General features: G+C 40.4%; 1 protein-coding gene across 5 annotated transcripts; it reads left to right on the top strand.

The window, feature by feature from the left end:
- The first annotated feature begins 301 nt into the window (after positions 1 to 301).
- On the top strand, positions 302 to 26,429 carry LOC131958441 (mucin-2). 5 transcript variants are annotated; one of them, XM_059323485.1, is made up of 8 exons: positions 302 to 423; positions 16,026 to 16,206; positions 19,204 to 19,490; positions 20,312 to 21,291; positions 22,040 to 22,106; positions 22,744 to 22,843; positions 25,171 to 25,228; positions 26,134 to 26,429. In XM_059323485.1, exons 3-8 carry the CDS (start codon positions 19,445 to 19,447, stop codon positions 26,419 to 26,421), a joined length of 1,539 nt encoding a protein of 512 aa, XP_059179468.1. In that variant the 5' UTR covers positions 302 to 423; positions 16,026 to 16,206; positions 19,204 to 19,444; the 3' UTR covers positions 26,422 to 26,429. The 5 variants fall into 5 exon arrangements, with proteins under 5 accessions (XP_059179468.1, XP_059179469.1, XP_059179467.1 ...); XM_059323486.1 differs by lacking the exon at positions 16,026 to 16,206 and having other exon boundaries at positions 19,211 to 19,490; XM_059323484.1 differs by lacking the exon at positions 16,026 to 16,206.
- The last annotated feature ends 1,451 nt before the right edge of the window (positions 26,430 to 27,880 follow it).

Below are 27,880 nucleotides of genomic sequence, written 5' to 3'. Positions count from 1 at the left end.
CCCCCTTGTTTTTGTTACCCTACTTCCCCCCAAAAAAACTCTTACCCCTCCCTTCCTTCCCAACGTCTCCCCACTCAGCAATACCTCAACACCTCCCCCCTCCCCCTCCCCCTGTTGTATTCCTTCCCTTGAACTTACTTCCTTGATCGCTAAGATTTCCTCCGGCGTGTTTATAAGCAAAACGGAGCGGGTAAATTACGAGACAGGATAAGGAGTCCCATTCAAGGCTAGTAAAGAAAAAGTTTATTTAAAAATTTCTAAAAAAAAATAAAAAAATTCTATTACCCCCCTCCCCCCCCCCCCTCCTCACATTTCTAGTGGGGGTAAGTGTGTCCTGGGCTGCGAGAGTCGGCGTTGTTGTCTGCAGATAACAAGGAAGGGACAAATTACTTGAGTGTCATTAGCGCGGTCTCCTGGATCAAGGTATGTGCAGTTTATTTTCTGTAGCCAGTTTTGTTGTCTTATTGAGTTTATTTTCTGTAGCCAGTTTTGTTGTCTTATTTCAGATATCAATGTTAGTCTTGAAATGGTGTTCTGATTTTTAAAAAAAATCAATTGGATATGTTTCATAATCATTAGCCGTAAAAACCTGTATAATAATTTGCCATAGCACAGTTATCATCTCTATAATTATCTGTCATAACATATTTATTATCTCTATAATAATCTGTCATAACATATTTATTATCTCTATAATAATCTGTCATAACATATTTATTATCTCTATAATTATCTGTCATAACGAATTTATCACCTCTATATTTATATCAATCTGTTGTAAGAAATATAATAATATATCATCTCTATAAAAATCTGTCATAACAAATATATCATTGATCATTGTTTAAATAAACGTGTTATGACAGATTATAAAACGCTTCTCATAACACATCTGTCATAGTATATCTGTCATAGTACATCTGTCATAGTACATCTGTCATAGTACATCTGTCATAATACATCTGTCATAATACATCTTTCATAATGCATATGTCATAAAACATCTCATAGACATCCCATAGATATCTCATAGACATCCCATAGACATCTCATAGACATTTCATAGACATCTAGTAGATATTTCATACCGGTATAGAAACCCTCCACCCACCAACCCTTTGTTTTCGTTGAACACTCTAAAACCGGATGAATATTAACCCTCTCAATGGATCTAAATAAAACTGTTATTTTTTTTTATTATTTTCACACGAATGTTGTGTACGGCGTGGTTGAAAGGCAGAGCGTACGACTGGTAACAAAATAGCCTTGAGTTCGAATCTTACCCGCCCAGCTCTCCCACGTGTCCTTGGGCCTTACCTAGAAAAATAAATAACATTAATACAGGAATCTTCGACACGTTTTGGGTCAGTTAAACAATTAAATGTTCTAATGATTATATAAACAAAGGCATCATACCATCTAAACCAGACAAAGTTTACCACTGTGTATTACATATTTTTTAAACTTGGATTCGGCCATTTAATATCAGTAAAAGAACGCATTTCGGAGAATCGACATAGCGCCCGAAAAAAAAAATCATCGGCATCAGCCATTGCTCTTTCTATCATTTAACAGCGGCCCTAGTCTATGTTTGGTGTGGCCCAGTCTACCTGCTCTGTTGTAGTCTGTTGTGGCCCAGTCTACCTGCTCTGTTGTAGCCTATGTTTGTTGTGGCCCAGTCTACCTGCTCTGTTGTAGCCTGTGGCCCAGTCTACCTGCTCTGTTGTAGCCTGTTGTGGCCCAATCTACCTGCTCTGTTGTAGTCTGTTGTGGCCCAGTCTACCTGCTCTGTTGTAGCCTATGTTTGTTGTGGCCCAATCTACCTGCTCTGTTGTAGCCTGTTGTGGCCCAGTCTACCTGCTCTGTTGTGGCCTATGTTTGTTGCGGCCCAGTCTACCTGCTCTGTTGTAGCCTATGTTTGTTGCGGCCCAATCTACCTGCTCTGTTGTAGCCTGTTGTGGCCCAGTCTACCTGCTCTGTTGTGGCCTGTTTGTTGTGGCCCAATCTACCTGCTCTGTTGTAGCCTGTTGTGGCCCAGTCTACCTGCTCTGTTGTAGCCTATGTTTGTTGCGGCCCAGTCTACCTGCTCTGTTGTAGCCTATGTTTGTTGTGGCCCAGTCTACCTGCTCTGTTGTAGCCTATGTTTGTTGTGGCCCAATCTACCTGCTCTGTTGTAGCCTGTTGTGGCCCAGTCTACCTGCTCTGTTGTGGCCTATGTTTGTTGCGGCCCAATCTACCTGCTCTGTTGTAGCCTGTGGCCCAGTCTACCTGCTCTGTTGTGGCCTATGTTTGTTGTGGCCCAATCTACCTGCTCTGTTGTAGCCTGTTGTGGCCCAGTCTACCTGCTCTGTTGTGGCCTATGTTTGTTGCGGCCCAATCTACCTGCTCTGTTGTAGCCTGTGGCCCAGTCTACCTGCTCTGTTGTAGCCTATGTTTGTTGCGGCCCAGTCTACCTGCTCTGTTGTAGCCTATGTTTGTTGCGGCCCAATCTACCTGCTCTGTTGTAGCCTGTTGTGGCCCAGTCTACCTGCTCTGTTGTGGCCTGTTTGTTGTGGCCCAATCTACCTGCTCTGTTGTAGCCTGTTGTGGCCCAGTCTACCTGCTCTGTTGTAGCCTATGTTTGTTGCGGCCCAGTCTACCTGCTCTGTTGTAGCCTATGTTTGTTGTGGCCCAGTCTACCTGCTCTGTTGTAGCCTATGTTTGTTGTGGCCCAGTCTACCTGCTCTGTTGTAGCCTGTGGCCCAGTCTACCTGCTCTGTTGTAGCCTATGTTTGTTGTGGCCCAGTCTACCTGCTCTGTTGTAGCCTGTGGCCCAGTCTACCTGCTCTGTTGTAGCCTGTTGTGGCCCAATCTACCTGCTGTTGTAGCCTATGTTTGTTGTGGCCCAGTCTACCTGCTCTGTTGTGGCCTGTTTGTTGTGGCCCAGTCTACCTGCTCTGTTGTGGCCTGCTGTGGCCCAGTCTACCTGCTCTGTTGTTGCCTGCTGTGGCCCAGTCTACCTGCTCTGTTGTAGCCTATGTTTGTTGTGGCACAGTCTACCTGCTCTGTTGTAGCCTATGTTTGTTGTGGCCCAGTCTACCTGCTCTGTTGTAGCCTATGTTTGTTGCGGCCCAGTCTACCTGCTCTGTTGTAGCCTGTTGTGGCCCAGTCTACCTGCTCTGTTGTAGCCTGTTGTGGCCCAATCTACCTGCTCTGTTGTAGCCTATGTTTGTTGTGGCCCAGTCTACCTGCTCTGTTGTAGCCTGTGGCCCAGTCTACCTGCTCTGTTGTAGCCTATGTTTGTTGTGGCCCAGTCTACCTGCTCTGTTGTAGCCTATGTTTGTTGTGGCCCAGTCTACCTGCTCTGTTGTAGCCTATGTTTTTGCGGCCCAGTCTACCTGCTCTGTTGTAGCCTATGTTTGTTGTGGCACAGTCTACCTGCTCTGTTGTAGCCTATGTTTGTTGTGGCCCAGTCTACCTGCTCTGTTGTAGCCTGTGGCCCAGTCTACCTGCTCTGTTGTAGCCTATGTTTGTTGTGGCCCAGTCTACCTGCTCTGTTGTAGCCTATGTTTGTTGTGGCCCAGTCCACCTGCTCTGTTGTAGCCTGTGGCCCAGTCTACCTGCTGTTGTAGCCTATGTTTGTTGTGGCCCAGTCTACCTGCTCTGTTGTAGCCTATGTTTGTTGTGGCCCAGTCTACCTGCTCTGTTGTAGCCTATGTTTGTTGTGGCCCAGTCTACCTGCTCTGTTGTAGCCTGTTGTGGCCCAGTCTACCTGCTCTGTTGTAGCCTGTGTTTGTTGTGGCACAGTCTACCTGCTCTGTTGTAGCCTATGTTTGTTGTGGCCCAGTCTACCTGCTCTGTTGTAGCCTGTGGCCCAGTCTACCTGCTCTGTTGTAGCCTATGTTTGTTGTGGCCCAGTCTACCTGCTCTGTTGTAGCCTATGTTTGTTGTGGCCCAGTCTACCTGCTCTGTTGTAGCCTGTGGCCCAGTCTACCTGCTCTGTTGTAGCCTATTGTGGCCCAGTCTACCTGCTCTGTTGTAGCCTATGTTTGTTGTGGCCCAGTCTACCTGCTCTGTTGTAGCCTATTGTGGCCCAGTCTACCTGCTCTGTTGTAGCCTATGTTTGTTGTGGCCCAGTCTACCTGCTCTGTTGTAGCCTGTGGCCCAGTCTACCTGCTCTGTTGTAGCCTATTGTGGCCCAGTCTACCTGCTCTGTTGTAGCCTGTTGTGGCCCAGTCTACCTGCTCTGTTGTAGCCTATGTTTGTTGTGGCCCAGTCTACCTGCTCTGTTGTTCTGTGTGAGACGACGTCCCTTCTCAACGTTTACTCGGCGTGCCAGGGTTCGCCATAAGGCTTGCTGCATCTAGGGACTGTTGACTAATTTGTTTTGTGTAATTAGGCCAATTAGTGGTTCTGCATGTGTAGATTTAGGTGTTAGCGATCGCAAGCCCCCCTCCCCCCCCCCCCCCCCCCCCGCCACAACCCTGACAAAAATACGTAGATTTCATATTTATGGTTTAAATGTTTGGGAATGTTTTGTTTTTTAATATTAATCAGACAACCCTAGGGTGAGATAAGGAGAGATAATGAAGTACACATATCTCTGTAGACTAGATCCATTAATACAGCACGCAATGTATGTTATTGGGCAGACGTTATGTAAACAGTAACGTACAGTAGTGTTGGGTATTTAGTTTTATTGAGTAGGCCTGGGGTTTCATAAAAAAATGTGAGTTAGACAAGAGTCACAACCTAGGGATTGATACACCTACAGTAGACCAGAGCCACAACCTAGGGATTGATACATCTACAGTAGAGTCACAACCTAGGGATTGATACACCTACAGTAGACCAGAGCCACAACCTAGGGATTGATACATCTACAGTAGAGTCACAACCTAGGGATTGATACACCTACAGTAGACCAGAGTCACAACCTAGGGATTGATACATCTACAGTAGACTAGAGTCACAACCTAGGGATTGATACGCCTACAATAGACCAGAGTCACAGGCTAGGGATTGATACAGCTACAGTAGACCAGAGTCACAACCTAGGGATTGATACATCTACAGTAGAGTCACAACCTAGGGACTGATACACCTACAGTAAAGTCACAACCTAGGCATTGATACATGTACAGTAGACCAGAGTCACAACCTAGGGACTGATACACCTACAGTACAGTCACAACCTAGGGATTGATACATCTACAGTAGACCAGAGTCACAACCTAGGGATTGATACATCTACAGTAGACCAGAGTCACCACCTAGGGATTGATACACCTACAGTAGACCAGAGTCACAATCTAGGGACTGATACACCAATAGTACAGTCACAACCTAGGGATTGATACGCCTACAATAGACCAGAGTCACAGGCTAGGGATTGATACAGCTACAGTAGACCAGAGTCACAACCTAGGGATTGATACATCTACAGTAGAGTCACAACCTAGGGACTGATACACCTACAGTACAGTCACAACCTAGGCATTGATACATGTACAGTAGACCAGAGTCACAACCTAGGGATTGATACACCTACAGTAGACCAGAGTCACAACCTAGGCATTGATACATGTACAGTAGACCAGAGTCACAACCTAGGGATTGATACACCTACAGTAGACCAGAGTCACAACCTAGGGATTGATCCACCTACAGTAGACCAGAGTCACAACTTAGGGATTGATACACCTACAGTAGATCAGAGTCATAACCTAGGGATTGATACACCTACAGTAGACCAGAGTCACAACCTGGGGATTGATACACCAACAGTAGACCAGAGTCACAACCTAGGGATTGATACATCTACAGTAAACCAGAGTCACAACCTAGGGATTGATACAGCTAAGGTAGAACAGAGTCACAACCTAGGGATTGATACATCTACAGTAGATCAGAGTCACAACCTAGGGATTGATACATCTACAGTAGACCAGTCACAACCTAGGGATTGATACACCTACGGTAGACCAGAGTCTCAAGCTAAGGACTGATACACCTACAGTAGACCAGAGTCACAACCTAGAGACTGATACACCTACAGTACAGTCACAACCTAGGGATTGATGCATCTACAGTATACCAGAGTCACAGTCTAGGGATTGATACATCTACAGTAGACCAGAGTCACAACCTAGGGATTGATACATCTACAGTAGACCAGAGTCACAACCTAGGGATTGATACATCTACAGTAGAGTCACAACCAAGGGACTGATACACCGACAGTACAGTCACAACCTAGGGATTGATACATCTACAGTATACCAGTCACAGTCTAGGGATTGATACACCTACAGTAGATCAGAGTCACAATCTAGGGATTGATACACCTACCGTAGACCAGAGTCACAACCTAGGGATTGATACACCTACAGTAGACCAGAGTCACAATCTAGGGATTGATACACCTACAGTAGACCAGAGTCACAACCTAGGGATTAATACACCTACAGTACAGTCACAACCCTAGGGATTGATACAGCTAAGGTAGACCAGAGTCACAACCTAGGGATTGATACATCTACAGTAGACCAGAGTCACAACCTAGGGATTGATACACCTACAGTAGACCAGAGTCACAACCTAGGGATTGATACATCATTATGAGGTAGACCAGAGTCACAACCTAGGGATTGATAGACCTAGAGTCACAACCTAGGGATTGATACACCTACAGTAGACCAATCACAACCTAGGGATTGATACATCTACAGTAGACCAGAGTCACAGTCTAGGGATTGATACACCTACAGTAGACCAGAGTCACAACCTATGGATTGATACACCTACAGTAGAGTCACAACCTAGGGATTGATACATCTACAGTAGACCAGAGTCACAACCTAGGGATTGATACACCTACAGTAGACCAGAGTCGCAACCTAGGGATTGATACACCTACAGTAGACCAGTCACAACCTAGGGATTGATACATCTACAGTAGACCAGAGTCACAACCTGGGGATTGATACACCAAAAGTAGACCAGAGTCACAACCTAGGGATTGATACATCTACAGTAGACCAGAGTCACAACCTAGGGATTGATACAGCTAAGGTAGACCAGAGTCACAACCTAGGGATTGATACATCTACAATAGATCAGAGTCACAACCTAAGGATTGATACATCTACAGTAGACCAGTCACAACCTAGGGATTGATACACCTACGGTAGACCAGAGTCACAAGCTAAGGACTGATACACCTACAGTAGACCAGAGTCACAACCTAGAGACTGATACACCTACAGTACAGTCACAACCTAGGGATTGATGCATCTACAGTATACATTAGTCACAGTCTAGGAATTGATACATCTACAGTAGACCAGAGTCACAACCTAGGGATGGATACATCTACAGTAGACCAGAGTCACAACCTAGGTAATGTTACATCTACAGTAGAGTCACAACCAAGGGACTGATACACCGACAGTACAGTCACAACCTAGGGATTGATACATCTACAGTATACCAGAGTCACAGTCTAGGGATTGATACACCTACAGTAGATCAGAGTCACAATCTAGGGATTGATACACCTACAGTAGACCAGAGTCACAATCTAGGGATTGATACACCTACAGTAGACCAGAGTCACAATCTAGGGATTGATACACCTACAGTAGACCAGAGTCACAACCTAGGGATTGATACATCTACAGTAGACCAGAGTCACAACCTAGGGATTGATACATCTACAGTAGACCAGAGTCACAACCTAGGGATTGATAACCTACAGTAGAGTCACAACCTAGGGATTGATATACCTACGGTAGACCAGAGTCCTTTTATCTATACGAATATAATTTCTCCTTCCTTAACCTTTCACGCTAACCTCTAATAAAATACTTAAAAAAAACTTTTTAAAAAACCACGTTTTTCTTGTGGACTAAAAAGTAGAAAATAACTATTTACATACATTTGATGACAAAAAACGTGGGTACGTTCACCATCAAATTTCCCGACCCATCTGCCCGACCCACGTTTTTTGTCATCAAATGTATGTAAATAGTTATTTTCTACTTTTTAGTCCACAAGAAAAACGTGGTTTTTTAAAAAGTTTTTTTTAAGTATTTTATTTTCTCCTTTTTAGTCCGTTGCTACACATGAAAAACGTGGTTTTTAAAAAAGTGTTTATAAATACACGGACTAAAAATCTTGAGCGACCAGGATTCGAACCTGGGTTGTCGCGGCCACAACGCGAAGTACTAACCACTATACGATCACGGCCAGCGCGCTCACATCGATTGGGGCCGAAGTAACTGTGTCAATAGGACTGCAGTCTTGTCGGTATCTTTAGAAATCATGTCCTCAATTTTATGGTCCTTGGGGCGTAATTAAATTAAGCTAATTACGGTCACTAATTGCTAGTTTTTATGATTGCATCTGAAATTGTTAGGCGAAAGTAGCATGCATGCCAAATTTCAGGTCTCTAGAGCAATCAGAAGTGGGCTAATTTTCGATGTCAATTTTAACAACAAACATCCAAACAAACAAACGCGAAGCTGAGTTAAGAAAAACGTTTTAAAAAGTGCTAAGACCCACCAGGCATGACACAATTCACTGACGCTTGACTGCTTGACTCGAGATCGAATAAAATACTTAAAAAAAACTTTTAAAAAAAACACGTTTTTCTTGTGGACTAAAAAGTAGAAAATAACTATTTACATACATTTGATGACAAAAAACGTGGGTACGTTCACCATCAAATTTCCCGACCCATCTGCCCGACCCACGTTTTTTGTCATCAAATGTATGTAAATAGTTATTTTCTACTTTTTAGTCCACAAGAAAAACGTGGTTTTTTAAAAAGTTTTTTTAAGTATTTTATTTTCTCCTTTTTAGTCCGTTGCTACACATGAAAAACGTTGTTTTTAAAAAAGTTTTTTATATAGTTTATTTGCTACTATATCTAATGACTTGATTAAGTATGACTTGACTAAGTGTTTATAAATACACGGACTAAAAATCTTGAGCGACCAGGATTCGAACCTGGGTTGTCGCGGCCACAACGCGAAGTACTAACCACTATACGATCACGGCCAGCGCGCTCACATCGATTGGGGCCGAAGTAACTGTGCCAATAGGCCTCCAGTCTTGTCGGTATCTTTAGAAATCATGTCCTCAATTTTATGGTCCTTGGGGCGTAATTAAATTAAGCTAATTACGGTCTCTAATTGCTAGTTTTTATGATTGCATCTGAAATTGTTAGGCGAAAGTAGCCTACATGCCAAATTTCAGATCTATTGAGCAATCAGAAGTGGGCTAATTTTCGATGTCAATTTTAACAACAAACAAACAAATCCACAAATTCACAAACGCGAAGCTGAGTTAAGAAAAACGTGTTAAAATAAAAAACCATGTGACAGGAAGTAAAATGAATATCCGTATGTGTCGGAGCTTATCATACAGGATACCACACATTCCTGTTGGGGTTTAGATTGTAGATGAAGTGCTAAGGTTAGGGGTCATCCATTTATGACGTCCACAAAAATTTGGAATTTTTGACCCCCCTCCCCGTCCACACGCATCCACTTTCGACGAACTCCCCCCCCCCCCCCCCCCTCCCATTGTGGACGTCCACAAAAATTTAGCAGACCTCTCAAAAATAAGCTGCAAAATCACTAGATTCATTAACATGTAATGTGTACATTGCTATATTATTAAGTGATAATGTTATATTGGGGTTTGATATTTTCGGTAACATCTATTACTGGGCCTAAATAATAAGTTTAGGCTTCGACACAAAATAAAAATTGTAGGCCTACTGTGGTTTAGTTACAATTATTGAAATGTTTAAAAAGGAACTTAAAATACCACGATTTGTTTTAGAAAATTGCCGCGGTCAATAACCCCCCCCCCCCCCCTCCCGAGTATACACTCAGTATATCAACTAAAGATTGTACATGGCACTGAGTATTTAAAAACGACGCAGTTTCTGGAAAGTAAGAAGTTTTTTTTACATACTTTATCAAGGCTTGTAAATTTTGGTATAAAGGGAAAGAGCTTATTAATCAGGCTACTTAACATGAGTGAAGTAGGGTGATGTTGTAGAAAAGGAGGATGTAAACGTCACGTGCTTACACCAGAGACACAAATAAAGCAAGTAGCACGGGTGCTTTTGTTTTGTTAATTTGATCAACCAACATATATTTACACAAATTTCAAGATTGTATCTATGAACTGCACCGGGTGACACTTTAAAGGTGTGAGACCAAAACGAAAATTAGCTATAATTAAATCTTAATAATGAAGAACTTTTTTTTCCAGCTAGTTTAATAGGGTATATAAGCTATAAATATATATACATAAATATATATATATATATATATATATATATATATATATATATATATATATATATATATATATATATATATATAATATGAATATATAAGCACAAGATGACACCATCCAAGATAGAAGTTTGACATCATCTGAGAGTGTGTGGGGGGGGGGGGGGTGACACAGAATTGTCTATAGTCGTAGTACATCATTGGCAGAAAGGATGACACCCTAGGTACCGCACCGGGTGTCATCCGACCTGGTGGCGCCACTTTTATTAGTACAGGATGGTAAACTGAACCAGTTGTATTTTTGTAGCTGCTTTACTATAGAAAACTTGACAATTGTTGACGTGCTTGTCTTGCTGCCAGTAGATACCCAGCACGCTTCACTGAAACTAGGGCAGGACAACGGAGACACGGACATATTTCTCCGGGAAATATTTGATCCGTGTCTCATGATGGCGCTGCTCTATGGAACCCGTAACTTGTCAAGTTACACGAGAAGCTTGTTTGAAAGGGAGGAGATGGGAAGATGGGGTACGGGTTTTTCCTATGACGACCGACGGTAAACGGGTTTTCCCTTTGATGACCGATGATGCGCGGGTTTTCCCACTGTAATCAGCGTAATAAACACCCGAAATACACTCGTGAGATGGAATAGTGGGAGCCATTGTTCCGAGGTTAAGACGGGGTGGGGTGGGGGGTCATGACCCTGACCTACCGAGAAGATTCCCACGTCACTGCCCATCCCAAAATAAAACGAAAAATTTTTTTCTGTTAATTCTGGTGTGTGTGAAGATAGGGGGGGGGGGGGGGTAAGGGCTGCAGTAAAACTGCACATTTTGTAGAATCGACATAGCGGCCTAAGGACATCGGCATCAGATATTTCTCTTCCTATAATAATCTGCATTCACCTTGTCTAGCCATCCGGAACCAAGTTTGTAATCACAAGATTTGTTCTAGAACTACCTGTGTTGTTGTATGTCGACAATTTACTTCAAAATCGAACCTTTTGCTGCCAGCATATTCACTGGCACCATATTCACTGGCACCATATTCACTGGCACCATATTCACTGCCAGCATACTGACAGCGATTGATGTCCTGAGATGGCATCAATCATGCCTTGTCATTGTTAATTTATTGACATGGTAAGCGATATAATTAATTAACAGTTACATTTTAATTGTTAACGCCATTCTCGTTTGATAAAAAACATGTTTAGGTTTTCAAATTGTTTAACTTAATAGGTTTAAATGTATTTATGCTTTTTGTTTTCTTGTATTAATATAAACCGGGAGTGATCTCCCCTAAACTTTCTCGAATATTCTTATATAACTTGGAATATAGACTTGATTTTTAATTACTTAAACTTTTAAAAATAGAATAGAATCTCATAGAAAAAAGAATTGCGTACCAAGCGAACGCCAAAACAAAATGTGCATAAAGTGCGCAATATTATTAGTACTTTATAAATTTACATGCGTTTTTGAGAAATCGGAAATAGCGTAAATTAGTTCTTTCGGTCAACAGAAATTACTCATAATTTGACAGGAGGTAGAGAATTAGATCTTTTACTTACATGTGAAATTTCATTTATCTATCTGAAACAGTACTCAAGTTATAGGCTTTTGAAAAATTCAAAGTACAAAAAGTACCACTTCCGGTTATTGGAAATCGCTCAAAAGTTGATCAGGATCTACGATTTTGATAAAATACTTATATATGAAATTTCATGAACCTAGCTGTAACGGTACTCAAGTTTACACACAGACAGACACACAGACATACGGAAAAGATTGCAAAATTATGTTTTTCCGTATCAGTGAGTTGTAAAACGTCGAGATTTTTTTGTTTTGTTTTTTTGCACGATTACAAGACTTTCTCTATACCTCGTATATACGAGAAAGTAAAAATAAACGAATGAAAGGATATTTAAATTTCAACCAATGAAATGAATGACCTTCCGGTGTTGATACAAAAACAGTTGTCATACACTTGTGTAAAGATGTTCCTGGTCAGAGAAAAACGCCAAGTGTTTTCGTAAGAAGCGAAAATATTTAGTTTTAAAACTCTCTAAATGTTTTAATTGATCGTCTACACCGGGGGCCTGCAAAATTTTCAGTCCGAGGGCCGCATTAACTATCGAATTTCAGTTCGGGTGCCAGTTTCTTCCAGGCATGTCTTTGATTTTGTGCAAAGTTCCTCAGCCATCACCAACAAACTATTTTTCCTTGGACAAAAAGATCTCCGCGGGCCGGATGAGAGGACTTCGCGGGCATCCGGCCGCTGAAAGTAGTTTGGAGACCCCTAGTCTACACACTATTACTACTACACATACGTCCTTTGCATGGGGTCGCCAGTTCTAAAATTCTGAGACTCCCTGACCCATTTTTTAGCCACGTTAATTTAAAGGTTGAACATTGATTTATTTTACCTTGGCTAAAAATGACTGAATGTGCGACACGCGTAGATTTTAAAAAGGTTAATTAATTTACATTCAGAGACCTGTCGTTTAATACGGCAACATAAAGGGTTAACATAGGGTGAAGCTTAACACTGCAGCATAATATAGCTAATATAAGGTGAAGCTTAACACTGCAACATACATGTTTAATATAGGTTAAAGTTTATTCGATGACATGATGATGCCGTTTGTATCAGCAACATAGGTCTGCTAATCCTAGGCAAGCACTGTGCCTAAATTTTTAATGCCTGGACACTCCTATGTCTACCCGTTGAATGCCTAGACACAACTATGTCTACCCGCTGAATGCCTAGACACCCCTATGTCTACCCGCTGAATTCCTAGACACCTCTATGTCTACCCGCTGAATGCCTAGACAAACGCTGAGCCTACCTGCTAATCTAATCTAAGCCTAACAAACCATGTAGTGTTGCACAAATGACACGAAGTCCATGAGATAACTTGATAATGTTGTTTTTATTCCCTAACCCGGAAGAAGAAATGGTCCCCACTGGGAATTGTCTCGAAAGCCCGTTCCATTTTTTTTATTAAATCGTGTACAGTGGTTTTAGAATAAGTGGCTATAAACTCTAGTGTGTGGTTTTTCTAAGACTTTACTATAGAAGGAACATTATTATGTTTTACTACTTTTGGTAAATAAACAAAATGTATATATTAAACCATTTTTTTTACTAGATCTATGTCAAGTAGTCTCCAAAAGTAAAAGTTTATTAAAAATATATTTACCGGCAAGATTGTGAGTAGAAAATATGTTTTAGAAATAGATCACGGTGTTTTCATGCAGCCAATCGAAGTTTGTCTTACTAACGTGAAATAGATCAATGTGTTTTCATGCAGCCAATTGAAGTTTGTGTTACTAAGGTGAAACTTCACGTAGCCTTAAGCAAAAGCACTTTTTCAAGTTCACTGCATTTAAAAATTTTACAACGCATGGAAAGAGTGTCAGCCTTTTTGTAATTCTCCTATTTCAGTAAAAATCGTGCTGACATTATGATTTAATTAAGAGAGACGAGAGAAAATGCAATTTTTATATTGTAGGGAAAGATAATTCTAGTTTAGCTAGATAAATTATCCACTGCGATAGTTAAACTCTGCGTTGTCTACTGTTAAATATCCTGGTAGATTTTCTACGAAAACAATTACAATGTTGAATACTTTAGTTTTGTAATCGTTATTTTTAGAATTTGCTCGTAGCTTTTCTTCACAAATCTCAAACCCAATCATATTTACAATGACGTTCGCCAAGGTCGAATGTATGCCTCTGATCATCATTGTTGACATGGCTAAAAGACGTGTTTTTTTTAAGTTTTGACGTCATGGCGGTCGTAACAATAATAAGTATCTTTAAAGCTGAAAATAAAACTCTAAAATATCAAATTTTAAGAATCGATGTTATACAATTTTTAAAGGCAGTGAACCTGAATAATTTACCACATCCCCCCCCCCAAATATACCAAGAACTTGCTTGACTGACGTGTTTGACTGACTTTGTTTGACTGACTTGTTTGACTGACGTACTTAACTGACGCTTGACTGAGATCAGTGGCATAGGCAGGGGGGTTAGGGGGGGGGGGGTCATAAACCCCCCATAGAACCCTCGGTATATATATATATATGTATATATATATATATATATATATATATATATATATATATATATATATATATATATATATATATGTGTGTGTGTGTGTCTACCCGCTGAATGCCTAGACACCCCTATGTCTACCCGCTGAATGCCTAGACACCCCTATGTATATATATATATATATATATATATATATATATATATATATGTATATATATATATATATATATATATATATATATATATATATATATAAGTATGAGGGGGTGCAAATCGAAAGTTTGTCCCCGGGTAAAAATTAGAAACCCCCTTGAGACGATCCTGGCTACGCCACTGACTGTGATAGTTGTCTGACGTATTTGCCTAACATTGTGTTGTTTTTAAAACTCCGGCCGATTTATCACTGATCTTTTCAACAACGGTATCAGTATTCCAGCTGTTGTTAAATCACCAGCCAATACAATTGTCGGCTATCTGCTATTGATTTTACCTTAAAAACTTTCGATTTTTGTCAACATGTTCTATTGTGGCTCTGGGGTCCCATGCTCCATCTAACCTTGGGGGGGGGGGGCTACAGAGGCGTAGCGACCCTTCCCGGCGCCCGGGGACATACGTTCAATTTGGCGCCCCCCTCGGGAGCAAATTTTCGATTTGCACCCCCCCCCCCCTCGAACTTTTCATTTGCACCCCCCCCTCAAACTTTCGATTTGCACCCCCCCCCTAAGGTCGGCGCCCGGGGACATATGTCCCCCCCCCCGCCCCGCCCCCCTCGCTACGCCTCTGGGGGGCTAACACCGCCTAGATCACCAACAAAAGAGTGTAGCGTTAATCTCCACCTAATGTTGCCCCCCCCCCACCCACAGCATGTAGTTGGTCCCCACCCTATACATAGCTGGCCCCCACCCTATACATAGCTGGTCCAATTCAGTTCCTGTTAATCGATCTACTTATCATTGATCTTGTCTGATCGAATCCTGTCAAGCCGTAACGTGCATGTTTTGCTATACAAATTTTCTATCTCACTTTCCACTAAAACATTCCATTACCTATGACGTCACACAGCTCAGAAAACATCAATCTCTGGGGCGTATCTACAAGATATGCAGGAGCAGAAGAATATATCTGTCTGTCATGATGTAGTTACGCCCCTGATCAACTCACTGTCCCCACCCCTCATAAGTATCCTCCCTCAGCACTGTATACCAGTAAATGAACCCATTCACAGCGAGATAGGGAAGGTGTAGCGATTAATGGCAAGTGAACCGTGTTTTCTAAATGTATGAACTCTGTCGTAGTTCAACACGGGTTAGGTCACTTGACATTGGCCTAGTTTTAACGTCCCAACCCTCTTTTATATCAAAGTTCACATTTTCTTTCGTAATTCGAATCTTAAACACCTTACAAATTTAAGCTCTCCCTAATTAGCTAATTGACTTCCTCGTTATGTCTAATGACTAATGTAGTCTATGAGGGACCAGGAAAACCCGAAGTGACAGAAATATAGTTAGAACACAAACATAAACAGAGAGAGGTGGGGTGGGGGGAGTTAAGAAGTAAATATGAAAATAGTTTTTGAAAAAGTTTACGAAAAATAAGTAGCGGTAGATTTGGCTTTATACTTCCGTTATAAAATTTTAATCCCCCCACCCCCTTTTACATTTAGCCGTTAAGCATGCAGGATCAGGGCTGTTGGTAAACGGAATAACTCGACCGTGACGAATGCTGGTTCCTGCTCGTCTGCTTGTGTACTTACTTCTGCCATAGCTGGCAGACGATATATCGCCGTCAACAGGGTTGGATACATGTGCTTACGTTGGTCATCAATTCTGTTTCTTAATTTATTAGTAAGTTTATGTTTTGATTTACTGTTGGTAATATTATTGATCTCATAGTCCATTATTTTAAAAGTAAAAATTCACGTTTTGATCTACTATTGGTCGTTTATTGGTCGTATTTTTTATATTTTCTGTCTGTTTTCATCTTTATTGGTAATATAATTCATCTCTTCTGTCAGTTGTTTAAAAAACGTTTCAAACATTATGATCTGATAACCTGACTTTTGTAGCATTGTTTCGTTGTCTATCCTTTGAAATATAATATATATTTGTGTGTGTATGTTTCATGACTTCTTGACTTTAATATAAACTTTAATCTAAATTTCTTATACAAGCTGTACACGTGAGATATGTATTCAGACAAGTCACGTTATAACTTATAACAATAACATGAAGACTATAATTGAAACTTGAGAGACAGGTTTAAATTTAAGAAGTTTATAGTGATAAGTCTTTCATGGACAACCGCTTAAGCATTGTGAAACTGAACCCTGATGTAACCTGGATATAACTCTTGATATAACCCTGATATTGCATTGATATAACCATGACATAACCCTTGATATAACCTATGATATAACCCACCCTGACATAACCTTACTATCACCCTGAAAATAACCTTGATATAACCCTTGATATAACACTTATATAACCCTGATATAACCTTGATATAACCTTGATATAACCCTTGATATACCCCTTAATATAACCTTGATATAACCCTTGATATAACCCTGATATAACCTTGAAATAACCCTGATATAACCTTGATATGACCCATGATATAACCTTGACAGTGGCGTAGCGAGGTCGGGTGTCACCCGGTGCGGCACTTAATGGTGTCACCCCCCAGAGGCGTAGCGACCCTTCCCGGGGACAAACTTTCAAATTTTTTATTTGCACCCCCCCCCCCCTCAAAATTGTGATTTGCACCCCATCCCCCTCAAGTTTTTCTCTATATATTTTGCTCTTTTTTGCCTTGGTGTCACCCCCCTAAATGGTGTCACCCCCCGCCCCCCCCTCGCTACGCCTCTGAACCTTGATATAATCCTGATATAACCTTGATATAACCCTGATATAAACTTGACATAAAAGTGTAAAGCAGCATTGTATGGGTAACACTAGTGAAAAAAAGTAAAATAGTTTTGACATTCGTTTTTTAGCCTCTAGATATTTATCTCATTAAATTTTTTTCACTCTTAAGCTTATGGAGCATTCTTCTCCTCATCTCTCTCACGAACTATTGCAGCACATTTTCCATATCCATGTTTTCTTTCGATTATCACATAATTAGCTGGCCTGCTTATCTCTTCACAGGTTTTCCCCCTGTTATTTTAATAAAGCGTCCAATGATTGTTCACGTAATGCCTTGTCTAGACATCAATAACTGACACAAAGCCTTTTGTCCCGTCTTTTATAATGCCCAACCCCACAACTCGTGTGCCTGCCCACTAACCCCACACGCACATCTACCATCCCCATCACCCCGCCAGCCATCTACCTGCTCCCCATCCCACCATCCATCTACCAACCCCCACACCCCACCAGTCATCTACTTACCCCCACTCCCCACCATCTATCTACCAACCCCCACACCCCACCAGTCATCTACCAACCCCCACACCCCGCCAGCCATCTACCTGCTCCCCATCCCACCATCCATCTACCAACCCCCACACCCCACCAGTCATCTACCAGCTCCCACACCCCACCAATTACCTACCAGCCCCCAAAACCCAATATATCCCACCACCCACCTACCTGGAAAGAGACCCCACAGCACACTTACCTGCCCGCTCCTTACCCCTCAACCCCCCCCCCCCCACCCCCACCCCTGGCTAATTGTCGAGTTGGTATCTCTGTAGGGGAAGCTTGAACTCAATAAAGGGAAGTAAATGTAACTTATCAAGTGATTGTTCCTGTACGGGGGTGGGGTTGGAGGAAGGGAATTGTAAACAGTTATGATTAGATAACACGGTCCTATATTGCCAGGTGATTAACCAAACAAATTTCTAACCTGGGTACCGAGAAGTTTTTAAATTTCGTCTACCCATATTAAAACACCCACTCCGAAATACCAACACACACTCACAAACCACAGACTGTGCGGATGTCCGTGAGTTTAAGTCTAACAAAAGTGCATGCATCAGACTCAACAACTCTTTTCCAACTCTACGCACAATTTCCTTTACCCAAATTGAATGTTTTATTATTTCCATCGCAGTATTGTATTACTGGATGTATAATTAATCAGTGCAACTTCATCTACCAATTAAATCTCTCGCTTCCATTCTCCCCTTATGAAGGTGTGGTCTCCTTTCGCCCAATCTATCCCCAGCCACACATTCCTTCTTTTCACTTGTATGATGGGGAAAAACAGTGGTGTAGAGGGTTCAAACTGTCACTGGGATAGGACTCGGGGGAGGGGGGGGGTGTAATGGATTTGGGGTTCTAGAAATGTGGGGCACGTTAAAGCAGGACATTAAAGTGGAATAATTTAAAATTCCTCAGCACAATGGATGTTTGTGTCCCCGTAGTTACGGCCCCTGCGGTACATCAGAGAAAACTTTACAAATTGATTCTTTAAAACCGGAAACGTGGTTTAATTTCCATTGTAAAGGAAAATACATGACCGTACATTGATGAACTTGCTAGGCGGTAACCTTTAAGTTAATGGTCATTATTCCAGATCAATAAAATTTTCTACTATTAGGTCAGTCAATTTCAAAGTTTAATTTACCATCGTATTGGTGGGCTCAAAAGGTAATGATCATACCGTATTAGGGCCGAACACACTATAAAAACTATAGGAGGGCGCCCTAAGGACCCTAATCTATTTGCGAATGCCCTTCAACATAAAATGTGTGCCCTAAATTTAAGGATCCTACCATATTGTTTGACAATGCTTTGCTCTCATAAAATCAAAGAATAGTTCCATTTTTACCACTTTGTTGTTGTTTGAAAATTTTAGAAAATAATTAAAGTTATAACTTTTTGGTTTATTAGTTTCCAGAGTAAAATCCGTGCTTACAATCCCTAAAGGAGATACTACGTGTACTAGTTCCTATAGATGTGAGAGCAGCAGTACTCACTCGAGTGACAGAAGTGCTACAGTACTCACTGAAGTGATAGAGGAAGTGCTACAGTACTCACTAAAGGAACAGAGGAAGTGCAACTGAACTTGTTGAAGTAGCACTCACATCCCGATAACTTGCACCAAACCAGATCCACTGTATTGGCTGCCAAAATGACGCAGTTAACTATATTGTACCGACAACAAAAATGGTTGCTAGGTAAGTTGGTGAACAGTTGCTATAGGTAAACATTGTTGCTAGGTAATGTGGTGAACGGTCGCTATAGGTAAACATTGTTGCTAGGTACGTTGGTGAACGGTTGCTATAGGTAAACATTGTTGCTAGGTACGTTGGTGAACGGTTGCTATAGGTAAACATTGTTGCTAGGTAAGCTGGTGAACGGTTGCTATGGGTAAACATTGTTGCTGGATAATCAGGTAAACGGTTAATAATGTTACATTACTGTTACTGATGGGTGTTTGTACTAGGTCGTGGGCAGGTTTTTAACGAAAAACTACAAACTTTATGGTGGAAGTAGAATAGGCTATTTATTCGGGACTGGGGTTTTATGTGACATGTTTTTGGTTGTTGGGATTGTGTGAGCAGTTTAGTATTTTGGATTGTATGGTCAGATTTGTTTTGAGATAGTGTACGAGCCGTTTGGTTTTTGCATTGTATGATCAGATTTGTTTTGGGATTGCGTGGGCAGATTTGTTTTGGGATTGAGTGGGCAGATTTGTTTTGGGATTGAGTGGGCAGATTTGTTTTGGGATTGAGTGGGCAGATTTGTTTTGGGATTGAGTGGTTAGATTTGTTTTGGGATTGAGTGGGCAAATTTGTTTTGGGATTGAGTGGTTAGATTTGTTTTGGAATTGAGTGGGCAGATTTGTTTTGGGATTGTGAGAGCAGTTAAGTTTTGGGATTTTGTGGCCAGCTTCATCTCCGGGTTGTGTGTTCAGAACTTCTTTTCTCTCACGTCTTTAACTTTCTGGGTTTAATACATTAGAATTATTATTTATCACATGCCATTTTTGTCACAGATGTTTCAGTGGTCATTCTGCTGGTGATAGTGAGATTTACAGCAGGAGAATCACCAACTACTGACACATCGTCCACAACCCCAACAGCGACATCTACGGTTACAACAATTGCAACAACATCTGGAACACCGACATCAACACCAACCGCAGAAATAACAACAACATCAACAGCATCTACAACACCAACAACACTAAAAACAGAAGCAACGACAGTACCTGCAACATCAACAGCAGCACCAACAACAACATCTACACCACCAACAACAGAATCAACAACAGTACCTGTAGCATCAACAGCAGCACCAACAACATCTACAACAATGCCAACAGAATCATCAACATCTACACCACCAACGACGGAATCACCAACATCAACAGCAGCACCAACGACAGTACCTGCAACATCAACATCAACAGCAGCACCAACAACAACTTCTACACCACCACCAACAGAATCAGCAACAGTACCTGTAACAACAGCAGCACCAACTACAGCACCTGTAACATCAACAGCAGCACCAACAGAATCAACGTCAGTATCTTCAACATCAACAGCAGAATCAACACCAACATCTAAACTAACAAACCCAGGATCAGTGACAACATTATTTTCAAATGTATCGGATACTTCAATTTCTACTTCCAATACAATAACAAACAATACAACACCGGTAGCCAACAGTAGTCAGTCAACCTCAGGCATTACAACACCGGTAGCCAACAGTAGTCAGTCAACCTCAGACATTACAACATCGGAAGTCAACACACCTCCCACAACCTCAGACATTACAACATCGGAAGTCAACACACCTCCCACAACCTCAGACATAACAAAATCGGTAGCCAACACAACTCCCACACCCTCAGACACCACACCACCAGAACGCAGCACACCTCAGAGCACACTCGACGTCAGCACACATCTCTACACGCCAGAAACCGACGCCCCAACGTCCCCACTTCTCAAAACGACCTCTGAGGTAAAAACATTGACGTGATCCAAGGTTTAGATTTTGTTAGAACTATTTCACTAATTAATTTCGTTTTAGTTATTACTATAAGAAAAAATTAATGAAGATTCTATCGAAATTACCAGATTATATTTCCTTCCGTTATATAAACAAAATGAAATTTAAGTACTAATTTTTTTAATAAGCTACATTTAGATCTTTTATTTTTTGTACGTGTCTAAAGAATGCAATTTTTTTTCGCGTAATGACTGTTCTCTGTACTGTTCTCATGTACTGTTCTCATTTTCTGTTCTCATGTGTTGTTCTCTGTAATGTTCTCATGTGCTGTTCTCTGTAATGTTCTCTGTACTGTTCTCATGTTCTGTTCTCATGTTCTGTTCTCATGTGCTGTTCTCATGTTCTGTTCTCTGTAATGTTCTCATGTGCTGTTCTCTGTAATGTTCTTTGTACTGTTCTCATGTTCTGTTCTCATGTTCTGTTCTCATGTGCTGTTCTCATGTTCTGTTCTCATGTTCTGTTCTCATGTGCTGTTCTCATGTGCTGTTCTCATGTGCTGTTCTCTGTAATGTTCTCATGTGCTGTTCTCTGTAATGTTCTCATGTGCTGTTCTCATGTGCTGTTCTCATGTGCTGTTCTCTGTAATGTTCTCATGTGCTGTTCTCATGTGCTGTTCTCATGTGCTGTTCTCTGTAATGTTCTCATGTACTGTTCTCTGTACTTCTCTCATATAAAAACGATGTAATTTCCCCTACCCTAGGCCTCAAGCTCACCACCCCCCTCAGCATCTTATGAGTCCATGTATGCCTTAAGGAATAAAATCAACGGTATCGTACTTTTTATTTAACCACTTAACTCATTAATTTAATTAATTGATTTTAACCCGTGAAAATACAGAATGATTCACTTTACATGTTCTCAGCCTTATAAAAAAATTATTTACGTAAGTTGCTCTAAGTCTCCAAAAGCAAAACAAATACAATTTAATAATTATTTTAAATTAGTGGTATGTATTGATTTCATCCCTGGTGTTATTATTGTAAATGTAATTTAGTTGCCTGCATTGAATACTGTACTTTCCACAGACTAGAAAACTTCTAAACAAAACATGTTTCTTTAAGAGTCTCAACAAAATAAGAATACATGATCTATGTATATGTGTCTAAACCAGGGGTCTCCAAACTACGGCCCGCGGGCCAGATGCGGCCCGCCAGGTCCTATCATCCGGCCCGCGGAGATCTTTTTGTCCACGGAAAATCGCGTTTGTTGGTGATGGCAGAGGAACTTTGCCCAGAAAAATCAAAGACATGCCTGGAAGAAACTGGCCCCCAAACTGAAATTTGATTGTTAATGCGGCCCTCGGACTGAAAAGTTTGGAGACCCCTGGTCTAAACAAAAAGATATCTGTAAGAGTCTAAAAAAAAACACCCTAATAAAATCAGTTTTTTTTTAAAAAATCCCCAGACCTTGAGGGCGAGGTGAAATCTTTGACCATAGCACTGGGAGTCATCGCAGCTGTTCTGGGACTTTTCGTGCTCGTTCTGGTCTCGTACCTGCTCTTTAAGTAAGTGGTTAGGTGGTTTTGTACCTGCTCGTTAAGTAAGTGGTTAGGTGGTTTTGTCCCTGCTCTTTAAGTAAGTGGTTAGGTGGTTTTGTACCTGCTCTTTAAGTAAGTGGTTAGGTGGTTTTGTACCTGCTCGTTAAGTAAGTGGTTAGGTGGTTTTGTCCCTGCTCTTTAAGTAAGTGGTTAGGTGGTTTTTTCCGTGCTCTTTAAGTATGTGGTTAGGTGGTTTTGTACCTGCTCTTTAAGTGGTTAGGTGGTTTTGTCCCTGCTCTTTAAGTAAGTGGTTAGGTGGTTTTGTCCCTGCTCTTTAAGTATGTGGTTAGGTGGTTTTGTACCTGCTCTTTAAGTGGTTAGGTGGTTTTGTCCCTGCTCTTTAAGTAAGTGGTTAGGTGGTTTTTTCCCTGCTCTTTAAGTAAGTGGTTAGGTGGTTTTGTCCCTGCTCTTTAAGTAAGTGATTAGGTGGTTTTGTACCTGCTCTTTAAGTAAGTGGTTAGGTGGTTTTGTCCCAGCTCTTTAAGTAAGTGGTTAGGTGGTTTTGTCCCTGCTCTTTAAGTAAGTGGTTAGGTGGTTTTGTACCTGCTCTTTAAGTAAGTGGTTAGGTGGTTTTGTACCTGCTCTTTAAGTAAGTGGTTAGGTGGTTTTGTACCTGCTCTTTAAGTGGTTAGGTGGTTTTGTCCCTGCTCTTTAAGTAAGTGGTTAGGTGGTTTTTGCACCTGCTCTTTAAGTAAGTGGTTAGGGGGTTTTGCACCTGCTCTTTAAGTAAGTGGTTAGGTGGTTTTGTCCCTGCTCTTTAAGTAAGTGGTTAGGTGGTTTTGTCCCTGCTCTTTAAGTAAGTGGTTAGGTGGTTTTTGCACCTGCTCTTTAAGTAAGTGGTTAGGGGGTTTTGCACCTGCTCTTTAAGTAAGTGGTTAGGTGGTTTTGTCCCTGCTCTTTAAGTAAGTGGTTAGGTGGTTTTGTCCCTGCTCTTTAAGTAAGTGGTTAGGTGGTTTTGTCCCTGCTCTTTAAGTAAGTGCCACGAGTCAGAAACGACTGTATATCTACACGCAGTTGGGGCTGGTAGGTTATCATTTTGTTGCAATGTTTTATGTAGTGTGTTGGTTGTCAAGAGCTGTATTACGTGTCACATTTGTTTTAACTCACTCATTTATTTCTGAAATCTTTTCTTCTAGTTTCTCAACTAATGTTATATTTTTAAAAAGCTAGCAAGAACTATCTGTATGATTGAATAAAGTATACTATTCTCAGCCGTAGTATTATCAGCCGTGGTGCTTATACCATGTAGTGACATGCGCTGAAGATGTTTTTTACATAAATAACTCAGAAGGATTTTTGTGTGTTTTTTTTAAATTATTTTTACTAATAACTGGACAATATAACAGTATTAAATGTATAAAACTTAAGACAATAGTATGTTAAAAAAAACATATGGTAAACTTCATTCTTTAATGATGATACGTACAGGCCATTTTGGGGCCCTCTAATCAACCGGCCTCCCCCCCCCCCCCCTCCCCTTTACTGCGGGCTTTGGCACCAGCGAGCCGAGCCCCGCTACTGGATGCGTGATGTCAACTACGGGCGACAACTCAGACCTAGAACCGTTTACTTTAGGCAAGGCTTATTGCCCTTGATAGAGTCACTGCTAATAATCATGGGAGTGTACCAGCAATTAGCAGCCAGTTAATCAGACAGTGGCTAATGAAGTGATAATGTACGGGCTAGTGTTTGTTGTCATTAGGGCGGTATAACGCGATGACCGTGGGTAACTTCTCCTGCGACATAATATCTCAAGGGGCTTACGTTATGGGGACAACAGGGAGTTCAAATCATGACTCTGTACTCTAGCGAGCCATAAGGTCAGCAGGGGTTCAAACCATGACTTCTTCCTATCGAGAGTCAAGAAGACAGGGGTTCAAATAATGACTCCCGTTCTCTCGCCAGTCATAAGGTCAACAGGGTTCAAACTATGACTCCTGTCTTCAATGACTCTGTTCCTACATGTTTGATAGCAAGGGTAAATTAAGGGCGGACATTGTGACACCTACTTTTCCCCACCCCGCTGGGAATCATTTCAATCATAATTAACGTAATTAATTTTACGTTTAGCTTTAGATTACTTTATATTCACGATGCAACTTTAAAAGAAATATTTTCCAACATAAACATTCTGTGGAGTTGGGCGAGGGTGTCAACAAGATGTTAATAAATCTACAATTAATTAAAACTGGTGAAACGTATAGAGTGACTCTAGTCTGGTATTAGTGAAGAAAACCAAAGTATAAGTGAATAATTATGTAAGCTCCCAGCAGTTAAAACAAAATCTTTTTCAGGTTTTGCAGACGTGAAGACCCTCAGCCTGTTGATGTAGACAACTTTGGGAAAGATACTGTAAGGAATTTATATTTTGTTTCGTAGGTCGTTAGAAACTGTAAGAGTAAGGAATTTATATTTTGTTTCGTGGGTCGTTAGAAACTGTAAGAGTAAGGAATTTATATTTTGTTTCGTAGGTCGTTAGAAACTGTAAGAGTAAGGAATTTATATTTTGTTTCGTAGGTCGTTAGAAACTGTAAGAGTAAGGAATTTATATTTTGTTTCGTAGGTCGTTAGAAACTGTAAGAGTAAGGAATTTATATTTTGTTTCGTGGGTCGTTAGAAACTGTAAGAGTAAGGAATTTATATTTTGTTTCGTAGGTCGTTAGAAACTGTAAGAGTAAGGAATTTATATTTTGTTTCGTAGGTCGTTAGAAACTGTAAGAGTAAGGAATTTATATTTTGTTTCGTAGGTCGTTAGAAACTGTAAGAGTAAGGAATTTATATTTTGTTTCGTAGGTCGTTAGAAACTGTAAGAGTAAGGAATTTATATTTTGTTTCGTAGGTCGTTAGAAACTGTAAGAGTAAGGAATTTATATTTTGTTTCGTAGGTCGTTAGAAACTGTAAGAGTAAGGAATTTATATTTTGTTTCGTAGGTCGTTAGAAACTGTAAGAGTAAGGAATTTATATTTTGTTTCGTAGGTCGTTAGAAACTGTAAGAGTAAGGAATTTATATTTTGTTTCGTAGGTCGTTAGAAACTGTAAGAGTAAGGAATTTATATTTTGTTTCGTAGGTCGTTAGAAACTGTAAGAGTAAGGAATTAATATTTTGTTTCGTAGGTCGTTAGAAACTGTAAGAGTAAGGAATTAATATTTTGTTTCGTGATTTCGTGTATTTGGCTGATTAGCCGTTCGTCTCCTAACGTTATGGAACCTGAGTTATCTGTTAAATCTCACTAACTAGCCGTTTTCCATATTCCAGTCAAGAAAGACGAAGAACTACTTCCGGCCCCAAAGCTCCTACGACATAGTGGAGCGTTCGGAAAAGAACAGCCGCAACAGTAACGTCTACTCAAGGACCAGCGAGGGCTTTGAGGGGGACGAGCTCAAGACGTTCAACAATCGGCCGGAATCGGCAGGCAGCAACAACAATCACAAGCTGGACAACGGGACCCCGCCCAGTGTGGGGGTGACGGACGACAGTGTGGGGGTGACAGACGACAGTGGGGTGGACAGCAAGCCAGATTTTGTGGAGATAGAGCTGCCGTAGGGGGGGAGGGGCACCACCGGGGTGGTTACGTGAATATTTTATTACTTTTGTAACGGGGGGGGGGTGTTTATAAACATTTAGTTACCTTTGTGCCCGGGGGGGGGGGGTCGTTAATGAACATTTTCTTACCTGTGCCATGGGTGGTTTTCTATGTACATTTAGTTACCTGTGTTAAGGTGACAGCTACCTGAAATGTACAAACATGCCAGGCTTTTACCCTTATGTCTAGCTGTGTTGATTAGTAAACTTCTTTTACACTATCCCGGTGCCTTTAAATGAAACAAGAGGGGTTTACGGTTGATGCAATGACGTGTGTTACTGCTAATAAAATAACGTATTATTGTTGATAAAATGACGTGTTATTGTTGATAAAATGACGTGTTACTGTTGATGAAATGATGAAATGATGTGTTATTATTGATAAAATGACGTGTTATTGTTGATAAAATGACGTGTTATTGTTGATAAAATGACGTGTTACTGTTGATGAAATGATGTGTTATTGTTGATAAAATGACGTGTTACTGTTGATGAAATGATGTGTTATTGTTGATAAAATGACGTGTGTTACTGTTGATAAAATGACGTGTTACTGTTGATGAAATGACGTGTTATTGTTGATGAAATGATGTGTTATTGTTGATGAAATGATGTGTTATTGTTAATAAAATGACGTGTTACTGTTGATGATATGATGAAATGATATGTTATTGTTGATAAAATGACAGTTTTCTTCTTTTAATAGCTAGCTGTTGATTGATGGTTTTAGTTTTTGTGTGGTTGGATCAAGACTTCTAGATAAAGAGTTATGTTAAATGTAGAAGTGGTATTCAAACTGCCTGTTCGTACTTATTTAATTACATCAAGTATTCAATGTAATATAATGTTAAGTAATGTAATGAATGAATAGATTATAGAAAGCATTACCCTTACACAGTAATTATAATGATCTGATGCACGTTACTGTTGACTAATTCATGTTCATATTTTATGATTATTTGTTGCCAAATTTTATAAAACATCCCCATCTACATTCCATTATTATGATATTCAACTGTCCAAATTCTCTTTTTTTTTTACTTATTATGAAAAATATAATTTTGCCTGAAATTTTGTAATCGTTTTTTAAAGATCAGAATTGCATTGTCTAATTAAATCTCACATAATTAGAATACACGAAAAGAGAGACAACCGAGTAAACATCAAAAAGAAATTTACAATTTACCTCCCTTAAGTTTTTTTAAAAAGATTTTTGGGGATTATAAGATAAATTAAATTACTTTACTTTTTGACATTAAGTTCATCCATACATTTTTTTATATTTACAGTTGCATATGTAATTTTATTTCTATATTGTTGTTGTGTTTAAACATATTTTTGTAAACTAATGTAAATTTTATGTATAATTAAAGTAATTTTTTTTCTGAAAAAGACTATGAGACTAATTTAGGGATTTTTA

The sequence above is a fragment of the Physella acuta genome, unplaced genomic scaffold, assembly GCF_028476545.2.
Source record: "Physella acuta isolate Inbredline_101_S28 unplaced genomic scaffold, ASM2847654v3 ptg001328l, whole genome shotgun sequence".
Lineage (NCBI taxonomy): Eukaryota > Metazoa > Mollusca > Gastropoda > Physidae > Physella > Physella acuta.
Note: the sequence above shows the minus strand (reverse complement) of the source record. Positions and strands in the feature narration are given on the sequence as shown.